The 17,958-nt window shown below is 38.8% G+C and overlaps 1 protein-coding gene across 2 annotated transcripts in view; it reads right to left on the bottom strand.

The window, feature by feature from the left end:
- Positions 1–17,085, bottom strand: part of NPL (N-acetylneuraminate pyruvate lyase) — a 58,021-nt gene extending 40,936 nt beyond the window's left edge. Inside the window, exons 1-3 of one of the 2 annotated variants that reach the window (XM_044671681.1) lie at positions 16,966–17,085; positions 15,066–15,152; positions 5,970–6,044 (exon numbers count right to left, since the gene is read on the bottom strand). In XM_044671681.1, coding sequence (XP_044527616.1) covers positions 5,970–6,037 — 68 coding nt within the window. In that variant the 5' untranslated portion in view covers positions 6,038–6,044; positions 15,066–15,152; positions 16,966–17,085. The remainder of the gene's footprint in view (positions 1–5,969; positions 6,045–15,065; positions 15,153–16,965) is intronic. The other variant, XM_044671680.1, reaches the window with a different exon arrangement.
- Between the last annotated feature and the right edge of the window lie 873 nt (positions 17,086–17,958).

Genomic DNA, 17,958 nt, shown 5'->3' with positions numbered 1-17,958 from the left:
GATCTATTTACAGTTAATTATTCCCCTTTTTAATCTTAGAGATATTGGATCTGTTTATACAAAAAACATCTGACTTTTATATAACAAAATTTGTCCATTTTATCTATCCCTGTTTCAACTAACTCTTTCCCTAACCATAAACATCTGACTTTTATATAACAAAATTTGTCCATTTTATCTATCCCTGTTTCAACTAACTCTTTCCCTAACCATAATTGTTAAAGGTATTTTCTTCCTTTTTCCGCTAATATATTTATGATGTGAACATGTTAACTCTATATCCACTGGAACTTATCATGGTATATAGCATGAACCTCCCTCATTTTACAAATGAGGAAATGAAGGCCTAGAGAGATGAAAAGTTACTCCAGCATTAAGTGGTCAAACTGGGATTAGACACTACAGTCTTTTTCCTCCAAATTCTGGGGATTTTCCACTACCCAGAACCATTTAATGATAATCAAGGGCTTCTACTTTTTCTTGAATTAAGAGGGGCAATTTTTAAAAAAACTTGTTAAAAAGGATTAAGCACAGTTATGGGAATCTAGTTATTAGTCAGATATTCATGGTATATCAGACATGAAAGGGCCCTCCATGGCCATCTATTGTAATGACCTCCTTTGTGGTGAGAAAACTGAGGCTCAGGGCAATTAAGTGACTTTCTCCACATCACACAGTTAGTAAGTAGTTGAGGTGGGACCTGAACTCAGATTTCCTAGCCCCTTGTCTAATGTTCTTTCCATTATGTCACAATAATGGACTTCAGGATCTAATAATTGACATGCTTCTTTATCTGTCTTACAGAAGTATGAGTTCTTTGAGGTTATTATCTAAAGGAATTTGGTTCCCTTCTAATATACACTGAAAATCAGCTCATGGTCCCCAGACGTTATGGCACTATGTAGTATGATAAGTGGTGTTATCTACAGTAGTATGGAGGCATAAACGTGATATAATAGGAAATATTCAACTTGGAGACAGAAGTCAGTTCAAGTTCTGTCTCTGGTATCCATTAACAGTGGGACCTGAGGCAAGTCACTTATCTTCTCGATTTCAGAGGCAGCTAAGTGGTATATGGTAACAGGCCTAGAGAAAGGAATCCTTGCCTTCCAATCCAGCCTCAGACACTTCCTAGCTGTGTGACCCTAGGCAAGTCACTTAACCTTTGCTTGTCTCAGGTTCTTCAACTGTAAAGTGAATATAATAATTGCATCTACCTCCCATGGTGGTTGTGAGGATACAGAGACAATATTTGTGAAGTGGTTAATACAATACCTAGCATATAATGGTGGTTACTAAATGCTGGTTTTCTTCTATCTTCTCTAAGTCTCCATTTTCTTATCTGTGCAAAATGGTATTAAGAAGAAAACAGGGGGGCAACTAGGTGGCTACCAGGCCTGGAAATAGGAGATCTTCAGTTCAAATGTGATCTCAAGCTCAGAGACAGGAAGTTTGGGGTTCAAATCTGGCCTCAGACATTTCTTAGCAGTGTAACCCTGGGCAAGTCAGTTAACCTCTGTGCCTAGCCCTTACCACTTTTCTGCCTTGGAACCCATGAACAGTATTGATTTTAAAATGGAAGGTAATGGTTTAAAACAAAACAAAAAAATCTGACCTCAGATACTTTGGAGCTGTGTGACCACTCTTCTACTTTGGAATTGATACTTCAAATCAATTCTAAGTTAAAAGGTAAAGGTTTAAAAAAAAAAGAAAAAGAAGAAGAAGGAAGGGGAGATGAGTTAGTGAGAAGGGTTCCTTCCACAGGCTTACAAAGCTGGAGAAGGGCTAGTCAACATGCATTAACCAATCTCAATGAGACTCGGCCACTGAACACAGCAGTGCCTATAGTCTAGGGTTTTGAAGGACTGTAAAGATTTCAATAAAGTAGGCTTTTAATGAAGCTTTGAAAAAGGAATATATTGTCAGCGCACATATCCATTTTTAGCACAAATACACACATATGTTTGGCACATGAATACGTACATGTGGCTTTTCTAATTCGAAACTAGCCACATCAATTCAGTTCTCTGTTACTTGTGTAGCTCAAGTCTTACTCAAGGGCTTCTTGAGACACATTTTGAACATGTACTAGAATCACTAACAGTGATTATTAATAGTGGCAGCTCTCTTCCTCCTTCCCCTTTCTCTCTGTCAATCTCTGACTCCCTGCTCTTGAGTCATTAAATCATACTTGCCACTGGAAAAATGGATTTAAATTCTCAAAAGGGTATTTCTATTCTAATAATGCAGATTGAAACCCATTTACACCTCCCTAGTCTGTGTCTCTGTGTTAGTGTCCTCCCATAAGTTTGGTGTTGGGGGATTTAATGAGCTAGAGGATTTCTTTGTATTTTTTGGACATCACAAGTACTAGAGTCAGCCATAATCTGCCAGTCTTGTTTGAATGTGCATTTATTTGATTTCTTTCACTTTTATTCTTTATAATTCATTCTTTGTGATATGTTCCAGCTTTCCTGACCACAGTGCCAGTGTCTCTCCATTACCTTCTGGCTAATACTAATTTTCAGTTCTTTGGAGATCACAATGTTCTATGACAAATGACAATATATCACTTGGTAAATTATAAGAAGGTCAAAGTCCTTCCACTGGGCAGTAGACAAATGCCTGGTTGCTATCTAAGGTTGCCTAGACCTGCTTATGTCTGTGCTGAGCATGGCTTCACATCATTTGTTTCATAGACCCCTTAGGCAGTGTCTGCTGAAGTCTATAGACTCCTGCTCAGAATAATGTTTTCTAACACATAAAACAAAATACATAAGATCATGAAGGAAAATAATTATACTGAAATAGAGTTAAAATTTTTTTAAACTCTTACCTTCCTAAATCTTTGAATCAATACTGTGTATTGGTTCTAAGGCAGAAGAGCAGTAAGGGCTAAGCAATGGGGATTAAGATCAACTTTTTTTTAAGATTCACAAAGCCCAGGGTAAGAACCTGGAGGCTAGAAGTAGAGGGAGACAGGATGAATCAAGAGTAGAAGGGGAAAAAATGTTGAATGGAGAGAGCAGAGCTGAGCCCTGGGTATTGGATAAAAGGAGAGGGATTCATGGAAGAAAAATAGTGACTTTAAGGACATATGAGGTGGAAGAACATACTAACATTTTCAATAGGTCACAAGAGGAATAAAATAAGAATTATTTTTAAAAGCTATTTCTAGGCTAAAAGGAGGCCATTTGAAAAAGGTTAAAGTAACATCCACCAGATGCAGCTCTTCAAGCTTGAAAAAGGATCTCCCTCCCAAAACAGGATGTAAAAATTGTAAATTCTTACAGTCACGTGTTTTCTATCTTATCTGCTCACGAAAGGTCTAAATACATTGAGAAATGGATGATTTTAGACTTTATCCATATAACCCATGGGAAGGGTGGAGAAGACAAGTTTGGTATTAACCAGATGCACAGACTCAGAAATGCCACCTCCTCAACAAGAATTTTATCTACACGTGGTATGTGTCCAACAACATGTTTGCTTTTAAGCTAACTAGATACCTAAATTGAGGCAAGTCAGATCACTTTACTGGGTAACTAAAAGGAGGTGGCCGGGAGTCATGGCCCATAAGGCCCCTTCCATGATTATGCTGTTCAAAGTGTTTAAAGCTTGTCTCCAGAAGCCCTGGAGTAAGAAGACTTGAGCTACCCAGGTAAATTGAAAACTGACTTGATGTAACTGATTTCTTTCATTTCTTTCTTTTTTTTTAAAGCCTTATCTGCTGTCTTAGAATTGGTTCTAAGTGGTGATTCTAAGACAGAAGAGTGTTAAGGGCTAGACAAGTAGGGTTAAGTGACCTGCCCAGGGTCACACAGCTAGTATGTGACTGATTTCTAATTAGAACAGTAGAAAGCATAGACATCTAGAGGTGGAAGGGACTTTGGAGATGTTCAATTTCTTCATCAGATAAATAGGAAAAGAGGCTTGGAGGTTAAGGAACTTACCCAAAATCACTGGCACTGTTAAATTGTAGAACTAAGCTTAGAACTCAGGCCTCCTGATTCCTCATCTATCTTCCCATAATGGTGCTGCCTCTCAAGTCAAGAAGCCTATGATTTTATGGAGTCAAATTCAAATCCCAAGCACTCAGTATGCATAATTTCAATAAGTGCAAGTCATTGTGATAGATGCTGAAGACATAAAGCCGAACACAGAGCTAGGGGATACCAAGGGAAAAGAAATGTAATAGTCCTGACCCTATCTCATTTGATAATAATCACCAGGCTAATAAAAAACAAAGACAGAGGCAATGAAAGAATTTTTTTTCTTGAATAATTCCAAATTGCTATCTAGAATGGATTCACCAATCGTCCATTATCAAATGAGATAATTTGTAAGGAACTTAGGATAGTATCTGGCAAATAGTAGGCATGTGATAAATGCTCATTTCTTTCCTTCTTTCCAAGTAAATCACCTAACCTCTCTGAGCCTCACTTTCTTCAACTGTAAAATGGAGATAGTATCTGAAGCACTCAATAGGGTATTAATTTCTAATAATAAAGTAGTCTGCAAACATTAAAGTGCTGTATGAACTTCATCTTAGATTATAGAATGAACTAAGGATAATAGATTTGATGCCAGAGGACCTGGCTTTAAAGTCTGGTCTACAATATAAGACCTGAGGAAGACCATGTATATATTTCTTTGGGTTAGGATTTGAAATTCTATAAATTTGGTCTCGGGCCAGGGTTTAGGGTAGGAGAGTTTAGGGTGGTTTGTTACATTTTTGGATCTAGATTAATGATTTAGACAACAGAAATACCAGATGAGAGACGTAGTACTCTATGTGATGTCTTACCATTTTTATTCAATCTATTGCCAACTCCTATTGATTTCACCTTTGTGACGTTCTTTAATACACCTCTTTTTTCCTCTGACACTATCATCATCCTAATTGAGTTCCCTATTACCTCAAGCCTGGATTACTGATATAGTTTACTGGTTGGTCTGCCTATTTCAGGTCTCTCCACTTTTCTCCATCCTCCATTTAGCCACTAAAGTGATTTTCTTAAAACTCAGGACTGACCATTTCATCTCTCCAGCTCCAACTCCAGTGGCTCCCTGTTGCCTCCAGGATTAAATATAAATCATCTGGCCTAACAGTCCTTGTCAATTTGAAAAAAATAAACCAACTACTAAAGTAGTTATAATAAAGGGCCTTTTAATCCAGGCAAGATTATAATCTGGGATGCAGAGACATAGCACTGGTGTATCCAATAAGAGACAGGAGAGATGATTAAGTAGTCTTTTGAATGAGTTGGACAACAGCCCAGTTACATTAGTTGATAGAAACTGGGCCAAGACAGCACTAGCCAAAGGTTGGGGTGACTGGGCTTCTCGTTATTTAAATTTGATGGTCCTCTTAAATTTCGTCCTCACTTCTGGTAAAGGGGCAAGACCAATTCATAGACAATTTAGTCATTACCTCTACTTGACATTTGTTTTAGCACTCCTAGAAAGAGTCAGCCAGGAGATTCATTGTGAATAATTCTCAGCCTTCATAATCCAGGCCTCTCTAACCATAATGGGTTTCTTAGACTTTATTCCCCAGGTACTCTTTAATCCAGTGACATTGGCTTCCTGGCTGTTCTAAGATAAGACATTCCATCTCGACTCATGGCTTTTTCTCTGGCTGTCCCCAAGCCTGGAATGCTCCCTCCTCCTTCTGATTTCCTTCGGATCCCAGCTAAAATCCCACCTTCTACAGGAAGCCTTTTCCAACTCCTCTTAATTCTAGTGCCTTCCCTTTGTTAATTGTTTCCTATTTGTCCTGTATAGAGCTTGTTTGTACATAGTGGTTTACTTGTCTTCCCCATTAGAATGTGAGCTCCTTGAGGGTAGGGATCCCTAGCACTTAGTACAATACCTGGCACACAATAGCACTTAATAAATGTGCCAGGTTAACCTACAACCTGGGGAGGCTCTAAAAACAACCCTTTATGTCCCAAAGTAATATTTACCCAGTCTCAGTCATAGGTGTGAGAGTAGCAGCAACAAGACCTTGAAGCTTCTTCTTGGGGAGGGCCATTGTACCGCTGGAAGAAGTCAGGAAAACACAACTTAGATCCTCTCCTTCTTCAGAGAGCTCCAGTTAATGACAAAACTCACAGGCAAAGTCCACTCCTAGGTGACTTTGTGAATGCTTTGAGGTCAAGTTAATGAATTTGTACTATGTCCCCACTCAGAATACAATGGGGAAGAGAAAATGGAATCTAAGCTCCTGGAGACCAAAAGGTAAACTCACCCTTATAAACACATAAACACACACACACACACACACACACACACACACACACACACACACTCACTTACTCTCCACCTCCCCCCCTCCCCTCTCTCTCTCTCCCTGGAGGGGTGGGAGGGGAATGTATTCTGGAAAAAGATTACCAGAAGGACCTCTCCTTACCTGCATCATCTAAAAATTCCATCAGGATGATAGCTGGGAGGTCAAGAAAGAGCTCATTAGGTACAAGCAAGGTCTCAAATCATAGCATTATTGTCTACTGAATTGGAATTTGATCAGGAGAAGGGGAAACATCAAATTATGGACCTCATTTAGAATCATAGGATTTAGAATGGTAACGGAATTTCTCGATAGGGGAATTTCTCAATCCAGAATACTTAAGATCCTTCTGGATATTAATTCTTCCTACTTAGGTCTGTTTGCCTGGAGGTCAATAAATCAAAAGACTAGACTAGATAATAAAACTAAACTAGATCATAAAATAATTAGCATCAGCTGATGGGCAGTAGCTAGCTGACTAGCAACTCTGCAGAAGCAAGGGAGATATACATATATGTTAGGTTTTATAGAACTTTAGGGTGGGTGGTAAAAGGACTCTAATTAGGTAAGGTTGCTTGGTCACTTTCTTGATTTGGGAGGTTGTGCAATAGGGAGACTATGTCAGATGATTTGGGGGATGGGTGGGCTGGGAGAATGTTTTAGGCTTGGAATTATATTTTGTTAAGCTTGGTGCCTAAGGTCAGACTTATTCTGGTGGAGAATTTTGCTAGATTAACCAGATCTTCCTGCTAGGACTGAAGTCTCCAAGATAGTGACCAAGGAGATTCTATCTCCTTTAAGATGGAATCAGAAGGAAATGAGACTGAGAGATGTTTTTCCACAACCAGTGAGACTCTGTTTTCTTTGACTTTTAAGGCTACTTTTTCTGGGGGGATGTTTTCCCCACCAAACTCATAACACACAGTTTTAACCATTTCCTCTCCCAAAATACTCAGTCTAAACTTTTCTAAGATTAAAACAAATCAAAACAAAACACTGAAAACACTTTGGTATCAGCCCATGCCACAGCATTTCTTTGTAGAGTAAGGTGGTTGGAGAGTGGCATTGTGTTTCACCGGGGGGAGAGAAAATCAGAGGATTTCATATTTGATAAGTCTAGATTGACAGGTGCAAAAAGGAAGTAGAAAACGGGCATTTCATTTGACTTTTGGAGAGATCGAACATTCTTCAAAATAGTTTAAATAAAATTTATTTATATGTTTTCACATTAGCTACATTTCCCAATGTATCCCTTTCCCCCTTATCCCAGAGAGCTGTACTTTCTAACAAATTTTTAAAAAGGGAGAAAAAAATTAAGTAAAACTAACCAACATCCCCAAGAAGTTAGACACTGATTTACACATGGAGTTCACATTTGTAGTCCTGCACCTTTGAAAAATAAAAGTTGGAGGAAAAGGTCTAAATTATTTTTGTCTGTATAATGGTACAATTAAAGTCTTATTTTAAGAGAGATGTTACCAATGCAGAATGCCAGTGTCCTGATTCAGTGGAAAGGAAGCTTACTGGTTCCATGTTGAACCATCTAGGTTCCAAATGGATCTGAAATGTGAGACCTTCAGTAAATCAGTTTCCTCTATGGGCCTGTCTCTTCTATTAGGGGGTGGGGCTGTACTAGAGCCCTAAATCTTCTAGCCTAGGGGCAGCTAGGTGGCTCAGTGGATAAGAGTAAGGCTGGAAGATGGGGAGGTCCTGGGTTCAAATTCCATCTCTGGTGCTTCCTAGATGTGTGACTCTAGGCAAGTCACTTCATACCCACTGCCTAGTCCTTACTGCTCTTCTGCTCTGGGAACTAATACTTAGTATCAATTCTAAGACAGAAAGTGTTAAAAAAAAATCTACTAGCCTCTACCACCTTAAAACTGAAGGAAGGTATAGCTTCAAAGGAAGCTGAAAGGGACCTCAGAGGCATCTAGTTAATTTTATTCAGAATAGAATTCCCTCTACAATCCAAACAGATGGTTCTATCAGCCTCCATCTGAATGCCTCCCAGGCCACTATATCATGTTCTACAATCTCTTTGAAGTCCAGTATCTAAGAACAGAGTTTTATGACCCTCTTAGAGGTCAAACTGGCCCAATTGTACTAGACAGAAAGTAGAATTGTTTACTAAAGTGTTACTGTGGTGCCTCTGGTGGTAGGGAGGTGATTCTAGGGAGGGTGAGCATGGGCTCTAATCAGTGTAACCAAGATGTGGTTGTCCAGTCACTTCAGATGTGTCCTGCTCTTTATGATGCCATCTGAGGTTTTCTTGGCAAAGATCCAGGAGTGCTTTGCCATTTCCTTCTCCAGCTCCTTTGACAGATGATGAAACTGAGGCAAACAGGATTAAGTAATTTGCCCAAATTCACACCAGTTGTGTCTGAGGTCAGATTTGACTCCAGACGTGGCTCTCTACCCACTTGGGCCATCTAGTTGCCCTCTAACCAAGATGAAAAGGCTTTAAATTAGGGCCTAGTGGTAGAATGTATGTCTGCCATTCAAAAACCCATTTAAGCCAACTTGGTGGTGAGACCTGAGTTTAAGTTCAGCCATAGTCTCTTACTAGCTGTGACCTTGGATAAATCACTTGACCTCTTTCAGCCTCAGTTTCTTCATCTGTAAAATGGGAATAGTAATAGAAATAAATGAGAAAACATATGTAAAGAACTTTATAAACCTTAAAGCATTATATAAATGCTGTCATTATCTGCTAAGTTAGGAAGGGTTTGCAATCTGTGTCAGTGGGAGGAACCCTTGATGAAATTATATATCCTTGAAATATTGAAGTCTGCTGAGACATGAGCCATGGTATGTTTTTTGGCATATCCAGAATGTTCACTAACTTAAAAACAAAAAGCTGCATAAACCACAGGAAATGAACTCAAGTGAGCTATTTTCACAGCCTCAAATCATGGGATAACAATGCAATCTGTGCTAAGCAACTCAAGAAAAATAAAATCAGTTAACATTTGGCAGACATGAAGAAAAAAATCCCCATTAAACTTTCTGAAAATAAAGGGACCCCTACTTAAGGGGATCTCCTGTAGTTCTCTCAACAAATCAAGCAGGGTTCAAAGGTTTATTTCATAGGCATATAGTTAAAAGGCTACAGGTCACATTTGAAAATAGTGAAAAAATTTCTTCCTGCCCAGGTTGTTTAGCTTGTTAATTTCTTTTTGAAATTTTACCTAAAAGATTAAAAATAAATAAAATCTAGGTTAAATATTAATTACCGTTACAGCTTTACCTTTGTGTGCAATTTAAATGTAAGAAACATTGGCTCACATTGAAGGCTCTGAAACTTAATTTCTGCTAGGCCTCATTGAATAAAGTTATCACGTCTATCATCTTAGAAAGCCATGGGTGACCAGATAACAAAATTCCTTTTACTATGGTTTAGTCTAATGATAGATCAAGCCAAAAAAAAGTGATTTAAATTCTTAGGGAAAAAAGAAAATATAAACATTTTCTCTGGTCTGGAATAATCTTCCTTCCACATAATCTAACCTTATTTCTCTTCAAGTCATTTATGCCAACCTTGAAAAACACAGAACCACCAAATAGTTAGAAAGAACTTCTTTAATCAGGACAAGGAAGATAATGTTCTAATTGGCCCTACACAGAGATGAAGCTCTGGGACTCTGGGAATACTGTCACCAGGGGAAAAGTATCTCAAGAGGGGATTTTCCAATGAGCTGAAGGCAAACTTAGGTGGGGAGGGGACAGATTCCATAAAACAAAGTTGTCATTTAAATACTGCCTTCTTCATGAAGTCTTTCATATCTATTCTAGTTTTGGCTTCATACAGTTTTCCAATATGCGTCATTCATTCTAGCACTTACTATTTCATGTGTATTCACCTTGTCTCTCCAACTATATAATAAGGTTTTTGAAAGTAGGGCCTATGTCCTATGCCATTTCTTCTAAACCACTCCTGAAAAAGAACCTTCACTATAACACATTCAAGCGGGCTCCTGGATGCCACCTCACTTCTGGACAACTCGAGTGATGGGGCATCCTGATGTCAAACCTAAATTGCCTTTGCCATTTCCACCTTACCCACCTGCCTTCTGGGGCTAAACAGAACTAGATAAAACCCTAGTTCATGATAACCTTTCAAGAACTTGAGGGGTGGGGATCACATCCCTCCTGAGTCTTTTCTTCCCCAGTTACTTCAAGTGATCCTTATATGTCAGAGACTGAAGGCCCTTCAGTATTCTTGCCTTCCTTTGGATATTTTCCAGACATTCACCCCTCCCTCTGTACATAGATACAAAAATTGAAATCTAGTAGAGATTTGTTGTTTTATGTGGAAGAGAAGGGGATCCATCTCAGATACAAAATGAACAGAGACTTTTCTGTTTTGCTTTTGTTTGAACTATTCTGAACAAAGAGAAAGCATTTTGAAAAGGGATTTTAGAAATCTGATCATGGATCATTTGAGTAAAACTACTCTAAAAGTAAGGAAAATTAAAGAATATGATTTAGATACTGGAAATAATGAAGTATGTGGACACATAAGCTGCTTGTCACATATGAGACATTTTTTACAAAATATAAGCAAAGAATCCAAGTGACCCTATTTTCTTTTGCCATTTAAATTTTAAATAAAGACATGATACCTCAGAATCTTATTCCTAAAATACAAAGTTTCTACTTTGTGCCAATGAAAATTGGTCAAAATATTTTCTACTTAATGCTTGAGGTGATTTTTTTTTAAACCCTTATCTTCTGTCTTAGAATCTAATACTAGGTATTGGTTCCAAGGCAGAAGAGTGATAAGGGCTAGGCAATGGGGGTTAAGTAACTTGCCCAGGATCACAGAGCTAGGAAGGATCTGAGGCCACATTTGAACCCAGAACCTCTCATTTCTAAGCCTGGCTCTCCATCCACTTAGTCACCTAGCTGCCCCCTCAAGCTGCCTCCTGATGAAGGAGGAAGAAAACCTGACTCTATGAATTGAGAGCTCAATGCATAGAAGAGAATACTGGGGAACAAGGTTAAAATAAATTTAGATTCTATGGCTAGTTCAGTCACAGAACTGGAGAATCTTGGAGCTGCCCGGAACTTTAGAGATGACCAGGAAAGGATTTCTCTACCCTGCCCCCTTAATTTTAAAGGTGAGGAAACAGAGACGAGCCTTGATTAAAGTCAAATAGTTAGTGGTACAGCTGGACTTAGAACCCAAGTATCCTTCCTATCTCCCTAATCTTTCCACTAGGCTATGCTTAGATCTCAATATGAATGAGCTTTAATTTCATTTTATGGAATTAAGATACCTGAACCAAACTGAACATTAGATCATGCATGGCACTCTAGGATTACTAAAGCACCATGTAGAACAAATTCAGTTAATCCCTAAAGGTGCTTAACTGTTTTGATAATATGAGTGATCAAGTTTGAGTTTCATCTTTTTATTAATTTCTTCCTCTCTCCCCAGAAGAGATACTTAATGAGATATGAAATCTCAACTTACTCAACAGGAAGGAAGAACAATCTGTTATATTTGGGCTCAGGAAGTTAACCCAAATTCAAACTAGTAAGCATTTGAGTTCTTTTGTGAAGTATTTGTTTTCAGAGAAACTTGATTTTGTGAACAGCAGCATAGGAAAGGAAATAACAGACCTAATCAGCATTCGTCACCATCTCTCAGCAGGCTTACAGAGTTCAAATGAGATCCCATGACTAACCTTGTCTAAAAGCAAAAAGTCTCAAAAAAAAAAAAAAAAAAGGAAGAGAATGGTTAATGGTGAGTGGAATGGGTCAAGTCAAAGAGGAAGATCTGTGAGAGAAGAGGAAACAGGAAAAAAACCCTTTTTGAACATTCCCAAGTTCTGAAAAAGCTTTTGAATGAAGTCTTGATGATAACTGAGACTTATATAGTGTTTTGCATAATTTCACAGCAACCCTGTGAGGTAGGTAATATGGGATTTGTTCCCATTTTACAGAAGGGTAAACTAAGACAGCTTTGAGGCAAGATTTAAATCCAGCCCATTTCTGGCTCTAAGCTTTCTCTTCACAACACCATCCTACCAAATTGTTGCAGCTTTGAAAAATAGGTATAGAAATGTGAAAATAAAACACTTAAATGCTTGCCTCTATTTTTTTCTTTAAGGTTTTCTACCCATCGTTCCTTTTTCTCCTCTTCCATTTTGTCTTGAAATGATGACTAAAATGTTTATGATAAAGTGTCCATTTGTTTCCACCCACTCTTTACAAAAGTGGAAATGACTTAACAAAATGGAAATGACTTCTAAAAACCATGCAGTAGGAAGATTTTGATATGATAACAAGTAGGATAGCCTATTCTTGTATGTTGCCTCATGATTTATAAGGGACTTATTATTATAGGGTTTATATTCACATCATCTTTGTGAGAGATGTGCAATCATTATCTCTCTTTTTCTAGATGAGGAGGGTGAGCATCAGAGAGTAGGCCTTGCCCATCTCATTGGGAAGAAGAGGTGGGACTCAAATTCAGCTCTTTTGATTTAAATTCAGGGCCCTTTTCAGTACTCCATGTCATCTCTCAAGCAGTTATCTCTTTCACTGGAAGACAAACCTGAATTTTTGTTGCTAGGGAGCAATGCTATTTTCACATGGGAAGGAAGAAAAATTCAGTGCCATCTTTTTTTGTATACTTACTCTTATTAGTTCTGGATCTAGATGATGGATCTATTCCAGTCTTAGGATAGAAAGTGGTAAGAATACAGGAAGTAGATCTATAAATAATCTTATAGATATCAAAAATTTATTGCCTGGGGTTTCTAAAAGAGTATGGATATCAAAGAATAAGAGACTATCCGAAAGTTTCCTCACAGTTAAGAAGAATTAGGTATTTCTTTCTTTTAGGTGTTGATTTTTTGAACCCCCTAAACTACATACTTCCTTGAAAAATTGTTCCTTGTTTCAACCCTACAAATTTTTGTACCACTAATGGTGTGGGGATCAATGTATTAAAGTTTGTATTTTACTCTTAATTTTTGCCCTTATGCTGAGACATTTTTTTCAAAGTAGCTAGTCCTGCTGCCTTTTCTAAACCATAGAGCAACAAAGACTCAGAATGTTAGAGCTTCAAGGGGCCTTGAGGGTCACCTATTTGACTCCTTCATTTTGCAGAGAAGAAAACAAAGGCTTAAAGAGTTAAAAGTCAAAATCTAAGGGAAGGAGGCTGGTTATTATTAACTAAGTCCAGCCTAGAATGCAAAAATCTCCTCTTCCTCAATCAAATACTCTTTTAGATACATCAGCCAAATGAGTGATTTAAAAAAACAAACTTAGTTGCCTCTTTTCCCTATGGCATTCATCACTCTGTTCTTATAATTTCTGTGAAATCTCCCACCATTCTGTGACTTCTTCACTAGTTGTCACAATTTCTTTACAAAGTCCTAGAATTTAACATCTCATATTAATAATAACAAAGGGCAGCTAAGTGACGCAGTGGAAAGAATTCCAGGCGTGGAGACAGTTAGACTGAGTTGAAATGTGGCCTCAGACACTTACAAGCTGTGTGACCCTGGGCAAGTCACTTAACCCTGTTTGTACCAGTTTCCTCATCTGTAAAATGAGCTGGAATAGGCAAACCACTACAGCATCTTTACTAAGAAACTCCAAATGGGGTCCTGAAGAGTCAGACATTACTGAAAAAAATGATTCTACAACAACAAAAATTAATAACAAACGCTAGGATTTACATAGTACTTTAAGGATTGCAAAGCACTTTACAAATATCTTATTTTGTCCTCACTAAAACAGAAGGAGCTATTATTATTAACATTTCACAGCTTTAAAAAAATTGATGCTGAGAAAGAGGGTAAGTGACTTGCCCAGGGCCATATAGTTTATGGGCAGAAGTCTTCCTGATTCTAGGTCCATGAGCTATATATCCACTGAACCACCCAGCTCATTTGATTTTGTTTAGATCACATAAATAAAAGCTTTTTAGGAGATATTCAATAATTTTAAGACCGTTAAAGGGCCCTGAGGAACAAAAAGTTTGAGAACCTCTGGACAAGATGAGCTCTAAAGACCTTTCCAGCTCTAAGAGTCTATGAATCTAGGAGAATGCTACTCAAATTCAGGTTTGAGAGCTCAATAATAAGAGGAAAGATTATGATTATGGCTGTCAGTTCTTGTGGAAGTGTTGGGAATGTATACACCCAGAGTGAAGTGTTCAGGAGGCATATTTGCCACTGAAAAGTAGTCTTTTGGGGCAGGTATCTGTAGAATAAATGAATATTACTATGCATTTTAGTTACAAGTTTGCCAGAAACTATTTTTATTAATTATTTTTTTCTAAAACTAAGCATTTTTTTTTCAGTTTAGAAAGAGAGATGTTTAAATTGTCAAAATTCCCTTGTGCCCTCTAACATCACTTTTCAACTTATAAGACATTTTAAAGGAACATTTATAAGGATCTTAGAAGAAGGAATTTTTACAATATAAGTATGAAATCATATATACAATATGAAAAAATGTTGTAAGGTAAAAGTGAATCTTTTGCTTCATCACCTAGAACCATAGTTCCATAACTTTCAAAAATGCCCTTGAGGAACTGGTTTCCTAAAACTACTCAATCTTTCTCTGATTTCTCCCTCAAGGGCATAACTCTGGTGGTTACAGATGACCTAACAGAGAACAAAACCCTAATTTCATCAGGGGAGAGAGAAAGAAGATAGGCCTTTAGTTGGGTCATTAATTCCTTCAGGGATGGGGAAAAGCAAAGCTCTTAAATACACAGGGAGGCATTTCCCTTTTAAAGCTGGTTACCAACCTTAATTCATTTTTTCTCAAAAAGGACAAATGCACTTGAAGCTTTTGGTTTTGTTCTTGACCTTTTGCACACTTTCTTAAAGGGATTCTAAAAGGAAAAAGGATTTTAAAGGAGGGCATTATTTCCTAGTAATAATAGCTAGCCTTTATACAGCATCATGGACTGTGCTAAAAACCCTATAAGGAGGCACTGAAGCGGCTCATTATATTGAAAGCCAGGCCTAGAGAGTGGAGGTCTTAGGTTCAAATGTGACCTCAGACACTTCCTAGTTGTGTGACCCTGGCCAAGTCACGTAACCTCTATTGTCTAGTCCTTTCCACTCTTCTGCCTTGGAACTGATACACGGATTGGAAACAATACATTGATTCTAAGACAGCAATAAGGTTATTAAAATGGTAAAGTAAAGGTTATTAAAAACAACAACACTCTATAAACATCATCTCATTTGATCCTTAAATCAATCTGGTAGGTGTTATTATTATTTTCATTTTACAGTGGAGGATATTGGGGTAAACAGAGGTTAAGTAACTTTTCAAAGGTCACACAACTAGTATATATTTGAGCAGATTTGAACTAAGGTCTAATTCCAGGTCAAGTACTCTATCTCTTGTACCAATTATAAAGTTTCTTTCCTTTGGGTAAGTCCAGAAATGACTTTAGATTGGAAAAATACTTATTTCTAACTATTTTTAGTTGAAATTAAAAAAAGTTTTAATATACATCTACAAGCCTTTCCATGCCTTCTTGGTTTAATCTTAATGGTAAGAAATGTAAAGGCAGATGTCAGTTGGGATCATAGAGTTAGTTTGAACTGAGAGGTCATCTAATAAACTCTCATTTCACATTGGAGGAAATTGGTCTAAACTGATTGTCTAGTTCAGAACAAGAGGCTTGTAAACTTTTAAGACTAGCCAGCTAGGTGGTGCAGGGTTGCCCAGCCTGGAGTGAGAAAGACTTAAGTTCAGAAGAAAAACATATGATTTATCATTTGTTTATATGGGTATATGACTTGGGGCTTTGGTTTTAAAAGATTACTCTATTACAAAAATGAATAATATGGAAATAGGTATCAAGTGATAACAAGCATAACCTAGTGCAATTGCTTGTTAGCTCCAAGAGGGAGGAGGGAGAGATAATGAATCATGTAACCATGGAAAAATATTTTAAAATAAGAAAATTAAAAAAAAAAAGACTATGACTTGAATTCAAATCTAACTTTAAGACATATACTTAGCTATATGATCCTGGGTGAGTCACTTCACCCTGTTTGCCTCAGTTTCCTCATCTGTAAAATGACCTCGAGAAGGAAATGGCAAAAAAACTGCTGTATCTTAGAAAAAGCCCAAAGGAGTCACAGTCAGGCAGGGCTGAACAACAAACTTGGGGCACTGTGTGGAATTCCGAGCTATTATCAATCAGAAAGATGTAAAACACATTGTGTCTTCCAGGAGTTTACAACACTTAAGACACTTCTTGCTCCAAACCAGGATGCCAACCTTGCCAAAAACTGGGCCCCTAAAACTTGAGTCTCATCTCCCACATCCTAATTTTTTTTTTTTTTCGACTTTATTTGGCTCCCAGAATCATGGATTTAGAGCTGGACCTTAATGGCTAGGTCCACTGATCTGACTGTCCCATTCTACGGATTAGGAAACGGAGCCCTCTGTACCATGCCAGGTACACAGCAGATAATGCTCAGTTTACTCAGGTCGGCATTTGATCCCAGGTCCTGTGCCATCCCTCTTCCAGTATGCTTTCTGCTTGCCCCATCTAACACCCCAGCTGTTGTCTCCCCGCTCCGCCCCGTCCACCCCAGGAACCCCGCCTTCCACCCCTGCCAGCCTTCCATCTGTCCCTGTCAGTCCAGCGGCAGTGCTGCCGTCTATCTGCTTGCCCTCACCCGCAGTGGTGGACGAAGCTGGTCTCCTGTGACTAAGGCCGCCGCAGCTCTGCTCCCCGCAGCCAACCCCGGAGAGACTCATTGAATCCGCCCAGCGGTCGTGCATCAGCCTGAGGCTACTCTCCGCCCCGGCCTGACTGGGCCTGGCACAACCTGGCCCGGCCCCAACCCTGCGCGCGGCCACGGAACTATGGCCACAGGGAATGCTGGGAATTGTAGTTTCTACTGCCCCTTCTCTCCGAATGACTAACCCCGGGGTTAGGCCTGCAGACTAGGTTGCGGACGGAGGGAGAAAAGGAGGGAGTAGAGAAGCGCTACTACAGTGAGTGGCGTAGTATTCAGTCATAGGTCTTAAAACGAAATCATTCCTGCTGGTCTCCATATGTTAATCCAACAGTTTATGTTAGAACCTACGCGTCTCCCCGATTCCAGCAAAGAACTGGAAACATAGCGAAGCGGTGAAGTGGGGGTGGGGTGGGGTGGTCAGTGCAGCAGTGCAGTGCGCCTGCGCGGCATCTGCGCTAGGCTCCTCTTAGCCCCCGCCCCACCCTGCCTAGCATCAACTTTTGTACTTTTTATCCCAGTGATTCTTTTGGCTTTGAGGCTTCGTCCCACCACTTTGGCCTCTTATGTACAGGGCCTAGCTAACTGATAGCCCTTATTTAGAGGTCCACTACAACTCAGAAAAATGAGTTCATCCCATCAGACGGGCAAGTACCAGCTCCTGGTGCCAGTCAGGAGCCACAATTTCCACAATTGGCTCTTTGGCATTAGCAACCCCTCCAAAGTACCACTGGCATTTCTTCTCCTTGCTTTCTGATGCCCAACAACAGCATTCCCTGGGCACCTATGCCTTCTTTCCTTCCTTTTTTTTTTTTAAACATAAAAAAAGAATTTTGGATTTAAATGCCAAAATAAGCATTTCCATATACCTAGCAAAATACACACAAAGAAGATTGTATATAAGACCATGAATCTCCTTTTCATGCCACT

Source organism: Gracilinanus agilis, chromosome 4 (assembly GCF_016433145.1).
Source record: "Gracilinanus agilis isolate LMUSP501 chromosome 4, AgileGrace, whole genome shotgun sequence".
Lineage (NCBI taxonomy): Eukaryota > Metazoa > Chordata > Mammalia > Didelphimorphia > Didelphidae > Gracilinanus > Gracilinanus agilis.
Note: the sequence above shows the minus strand (reverse complement) of the source record. Positions and strands in the feature narration are given on the sequence as shown.